Here is a 5,814-nt window from a genome sequence, read left to right on the forward strand (position 1 = left end):
CACCGTTATGAATGGCATAGTGAAGTGCTTATTTATATCCCTTTATGATTGCAATGTGTTTTGTATCACTATTTATCTATGTGCTACTCATGTGATGTTATTAAAGTAGTCTATTCCTCCTGCATGATGTAATGGTGACAGTGTGTGCATTGTGTAGTTCTTGTCGTAGGTTATGATCATAATCTCTTGTAGGTTATGGAGTTGATTATCGCTATGATAGTATTGATGTAGTGTGATGGTGACAGTGTGCATGCTATGTTAGTACTTGGTCTATTTTGCAAAGATCTATTATACTCTAAGGTTACTTAAACATGAATATCGAATGTTGTGGCACTTGTTAACTCCGACATTGAGGGTTCTTGTAGCCCTACACAATTAGTGGTGTTCATCATCCAACAAGAGTATATGTAGCACAAAGGAAAGAGAACTTATTTATTATGTGATCAATGTTGAGAGTGTCCACTAGTGAAAGTATGATTCCTAGGCCTTGTTTCCACCACAAAGAATTGCTTTCCACGCCAGCAAGCTATTTTCTGGCGCCGCTTGTTTACTGTTTTACTGCATCTTTACTTTCTGCAATATTACCACCATCTATACCACCTGTGTTTTACTATCTCTTCGCCGAACTAGTGCACCTATACATCCGACAAGTGTATTAGGTGTGTTGGGGACACAAGAGACTTCTTGCTTTGTGTTTGCAGGGTTGCTTGAGAGGGATATCTTTGACCTCTTCCTCCCTGAGTTCGATAAACCTTGGGTGATCCACTTAAGGGAAACTTGCTGCTGTTCTACAAACCTCTGCTCTTGGAGGCCCAACACTGTCTATAGGAAAAGAAGCGTGAGTAGACATCACCGATCATCCCCGGAAACCCTCTTGCCTCGTTGATCGACAACAACATAGCAATGTTGGCAACATTTGGCTCTCTCAAGTAAACCTCGCCGAACGCCGCAATCATGGCTCGGCAGCACTTGTACATTGTGTCAAGGAAGGTGGTCTCACTCATTCGCAAGTACTCATCAATAGATCACCTGACACTCCATACACAAGCATACGAATAGCTGCAGAACACTTCTGATAATAGGTGAAGCCTAGCCTACCCGTGGCATCGGGCTTGCATCTGAAGTAGGGGTCGTGGTCTCTTGACATCCAAAAGAGACGCCGTAACAGGGTCGTGTTGAAGACCGACTTCGTGGGGTGGAAATAGTCTCGCTGGAGCTGGTAATGGCCACCCTCTCGATTGTTCATCGCATTGCCTCTGTGAGGCCTCGTCAAGCTCCTGCGCACCGGCTGCTGCCTCTTAGTGTGGTCACGAATGAGGAAGGCTGCAACAATCATGAACTTCGAAGAGTCGACTGACTCCTCGTCTGACGAGCTAGCCATGACGGTGTCGTAGAAGACCTCGATCGACTTGCTAAGGTCCATCTGCGGCCAACAAGGATGGATCAATGGCCAGTCTAGATGGTGCAAATGGCCGAAAATGGTCCTAGTTTTTGTACTTCGTAATCGGCCTCGCAATTGGACGAACAGATCCTAGGCATCGATGTCGGTGGTCGGGTCAGAGTAGATGGGTGGCGAACATGGTCCTGGAACGATGTCGACAAGTGCAATCTAGGACACTCGCACCGCTTGCAGCCTCCGGCGAGCTTCAGCTTGAACAGAGGGTGCCGACAATGGTGAGGGTCCAAGTTAGACAGCGGCATTGCTCTATGGTTGCAAAAGGAGGAAGGGGCGAAATATGCTGGCTACTGGGTTGGTGTCTCTGGCGAGCGACCCTAGTTTGATTGAGGAGGACACGCGACAGACGCGGGTAACTGTTCGCGCGATGCAACTAGAGCCTAAATTTGGGGTATGAATGCGTCAGCGTGGATAGACCAGTCGCTATTCGTCGAGTCGCTGGGATAGGGTTTTACCCATTTTCTATCCACACGGACCGGACACGTTTTTCTCCGTTTACGTCGGGCTGCTAGAAATTACCTTATTTACAAGCTACAAATATGCATGTATATAACCAAAAGTGCAACCTAAAAAAGAAAAGAAAAAAAATCCTCATTTGCAACCAAGTATGTAAATCAGGCGCTAAATTAAAGATTTGGACAAGTTCCACTTCAAATTCGCTGCTTTGCTACTTTTTGAAGTACATGTCGTGATTGTGATGAAAAATCTTAAAGGAGCTCACTCATGTGAGTTAGGTAAAGTTAAGCTTGTCCAAATCCGGCACAATAAAGAATGGAAGAACAAATCGTACGCATGTGTATTCCCATGTGAGCCGCGGAGCAATGGTCAACAATCGCACTGACTCGTGCCCCTTGACATTTTGACCCCAGCACAGCATCCACTCACCACTAAATCATTAAACTAAAAATCAACCCAAAAGCAAAACCCATCCCAGCCGTCCATCTTCTAATCTCCTTGATCCCAACGGTTCAGATCCGGCTGATGGCCTAATTCTCGATGCAGCCCCTGAATAAACTAGGCCTAGTGGAGACGCTTTTTCAATGGTGGGAGGGGCCAGACCGCAATATTATATTAGCCGGCGGCCTCGGCTGCATAAAACTAATCTGGGAGAGAGATTAATTTCTTCTCCGCCTGCTGCCTGGTCTTCGCCCGCTTCTCCATTTCATACCTTCCACCACCACTAGTCTCCGGTGGGGGACGACCGGCCGTCGCCTCCGAGCTCATCGCGGTCGCAAATTCTGGATTCGCACGCCGCCCGGATCCACACCGAGGTGAGTTCGCGAGCGAGCTCTCGTGGTGTCTCTGCGTGGTTTGGCATCGCCGCCCGACGCTTGCTTGGGCGAGCTCTTCTTTCTTGGGAGGGGGGAATCTTAGGAGGATGTGGCGGTGGTGGGGTTGTTGCCATGCTTGATGCGGGTGCACGCAAGCTAGCACCTGGCCGGTCGCTTCTTGCCGCCGCTGATTCCATTTCCATCTCGCGCGCGGCCGTCCGTCCACGTCCGGCTTGGTGTCCAGTCCTGCCTGCCGCTTCCGGACAGGGCTTCCCCTGTTGATCCGGTCCGGGACGCTTTCTTGTTCCTGAGCTTGGTGCTCCTCTGATGAGTTAGCAGAGCAGCTGTGGTTGAGCTTATCTTGAGATCTGAGTATAATTTTGCCTTCTCATTTTCTGCTCTTCAGATCTGCTGTGCTGTGGTGAGAGCTGCCAAGAAGCTGAGGTGCTACTCTGGAGGAGCTCGCCAAAGGATTGTTTCTGTTTCGGTTTTGGTAATCACTAAATAATGGAGGAAGTGGAGGAGGCGAACAGGATAGCCGTTGAGAGCTGCCACAGAGTGCTGGGCCTGCTCTCGCAGTCGCAGGACCCGGCGCAGCTCAGGAGCATAGCTCTGGGGACGGACGACGCCTGCGCCAAGTTCCGCAAGGTGGTCTCCCTCCTCAGCAACGAAGCAGGAGGAGGGGGAGCAGTAAGCCATCCCAGAGCCAAGGTTGCAACCAGGAAACAGACCCCGGCCTTCCTGAGCCAGAAGGGCTTCCTGGACAACAACACCCCGGTGGTGGTGCTCAACAGCAGCGCCCACCCTTCCACCAGCTCCGCGCAGGCGTATCCTAGGAACAGCATTCTGGATTCGCATGGCGTGCACCCGATCGGAGGGCCTCCCAAGCTGGTCCAGCCATTGTCCGCGCACTTCCAGTTCGGCAACGTATCGCGGTATCAGTTCCAGCATCAGCACCAGCAGCAGAAGATGCAGGCTGAGATGTTCAAGAGAAGCAACAGTATCAGTGGGATCAACTTGAAGTTCGACAGCCCCAGTGCGGCCACGGGGACGATGTCGTCCGCGAGATCCTTCATGTCATCTTTGAGCATGGATGGTAGTGTGGCTAGCTTGGATGCCAAGTCTTCCTCGTTCCATTTGATCGGTGGGCCTGCTATGAGTGACCCGGTGAATGCGCAGCAGGCGCCGAGGAGGCGGTGCACGGGGCGTGGGGAGGATGGGAATGGCAAGTGCGCTGTAAATGGCAGGTGCCATTGCTCAAAGAGAAGGTAGATACCCTATCCTAGTGTGTATGATTCTTGCTTGCTCTTCTATTCAAGGTAGAATACCATGAGAATTGTTCTGTTCCCTATTTCAGCAGGAAGTTGCGGGTGAAGAGGACCATTAAAGTTCCTGCCATTAGTAATAAAATTGCTGATATACCTCCAGATGAATACTCATGGAGGAAGTATGGGCAGAAGCCTATTAAGGGTTCCCCTCATCCCAGGTATGAACTGAACACTATCTGTTAGTGTAATTTTCTTGCACACATATTCTTGATTATACAGTGATTGAGTTAGTGCTAATGATGCTACAATCACCACGACTCATCAATTTTGTATCTATTTACCATATGCGTAACTGCACGTATACATAAGCTACTCAAGTGCCCCTAAATGATGGCTCATTGATACTCAGTCCACTGTTTGGTATGCAGGGTGTTTTACATGTTCCTGATAATCAGAACACTCTTTATACAGTATAGTAATCAAAACTCTCCTTATTCAGGGTGTTTCGTATGTTCCTGAATAGTTACTTTGTGAATAATGTCTTTCATTCTTCTTGTGACAGTTTCTTAAAATAGATCAATCCCGAGTCTTAAAGTGGCCACTTCGTAATTCAGTCTACCTTGATTCAGTCTTTAAGTGGACATCTTTAATGCTATCGTGATTCAGTCTGCTATACTTTACCTATTCATATCACTTTCCCACCTTGTCTATCTTAAATTTCCTGATGATAAAATACACAAATATAGCTATATGATAATAGCAAACGCATGGGTATCTTTTCGAAAAAAAACAAACACATGGGTATGGCTGTCTGAATTGAGAAAAAACTTTTCCTCTTTCTAGCAAGCACTAGATATAGAAATGCAATTCACGGTACTTCTATTTTTATCTCCAATCCACAATGCTAATTCTGATGTGTCTCTTAAGACCAATCCACTGATTCCTTGAACATAATGCAGGGGGTACTACAAATGTAGCAGTGTCAGGGGCTGCCCAGCCAGGAAGCATGTTGAACGTTGTGTGGATGATGCGTCAATGCTCATTGTGACATACGAGGGTGAACACAACCACACACGAATGCCAGCTCAGTCTGCACAGGCTTAGGGAATCACTTTGATCGTCACACCCTCTCCAGGGAATACCAACTCGCCTGCCCTTGTCGATGGCCGACTGCACTGTTCTTCTAAATTAGAATTGCAAAGTGACAAACACTGGGATCCATTTGAGCAGTTGATGTGTTGATTGTCCTCCTGACCTACATGTTTTGTAGGGAGTGTCAGTGAGAGAATGCAAAAAATGTTCTTCTCCCTTAAGGAGGCATCAAAATTGATGACATTTTAGAACAAGATGTTAGCTAGGACACCTGAAATTGAGATTTTTCTCAGGAGGGAGTGCGGAGAGCTGGAATGGGAGATAGAAATTGGGGGTGACATGTATGTAAAGGTTGGAAAATTGAGAAAATTAATCGCTCTCCCTCCTTTTGTACTAAGACAACAAAAGCAAATGCTAGTTTCAAATAAAAAGGTGTTGAAATTGGGGATGTATGTTCTTTTATGGACATTGAGCTTAAGAAATTAAAGACTTGATGAAGCGCACCTGCCCTGGAAAAAAACGTATGCAAAACAGTTCTGAAAACAGAAATTCGTTGATTTGTACCTAGGAATATGTGCATATTTGTGAGGGAATAGTGTTCATTTGTGTTATGTAAAAAAGGAACATGCAAATGAACGTGATCTTACAAAACATAACTAGTACCACATCTTTGTGCATTTCTAAAGATTAGTAACATTTAGTTTTGCCTTCTGTTGCAGAAAAGTCA

The 5,814-nt window shown here is 47.0% G+C and overlaps 1 protein-coding gene across 2 annotated transcripts; it reads left to right on the top strand.

The window, feature by feature from the left end:
- Window positions 1-2,580: 2,580 nt before the first annotated feature.
- On the top strand, window positions 2,581-5,574 carry LOC124699463 (protein WRKY1-like). Of its 2 annotated transcripts, XM_047231761.1 has the most exons (4): window positions 2,581-2,727; window positions 3,134-3,995; window positions 4,085-4,213; window positions 4,955-5,574. In XM_047231761.1, exons 2-4 carry the CDS (start codon window positions 3,235-3,237, stop codon window positions 5,097-5,099), a joined length of 1,035 nt encoding a protein of 344 aa, XP_047087717.1. In that variant the 5' UTR covers window positions 2,581-2,727; window positions 3,134-3,234; the 3' UTR covers window positions 5,100-5,574. The 2 variants fall into 2 exon arrangements, with proteins under 2 accessions (XP_047087717.1, XP_047087716.1); XM_047231760.1 differs by lacking the exon at window positions 2,581-2,727 and having other exon boundaries at window positions 3,015-3,995.
- Window positions 5,575-5,814: the final 240 nt, after the last annotated feature.

This window comes from Lolium rigidum, chromosome 3 (assembly GCF_022539505.1).
Source record: "Lolium rigidum isolate FL_2022 chromosome 3, APGP_CSIRO_Lrig_0.1, whole genome shotgun sequence".
In the NCBI taxonomy this organism is placed as follows: Eukaryota; Viridiplantae; Streptophyta; class Magnoliopsida; order Poales; family Poaceae; genus Lolium; species Lolium rigidum.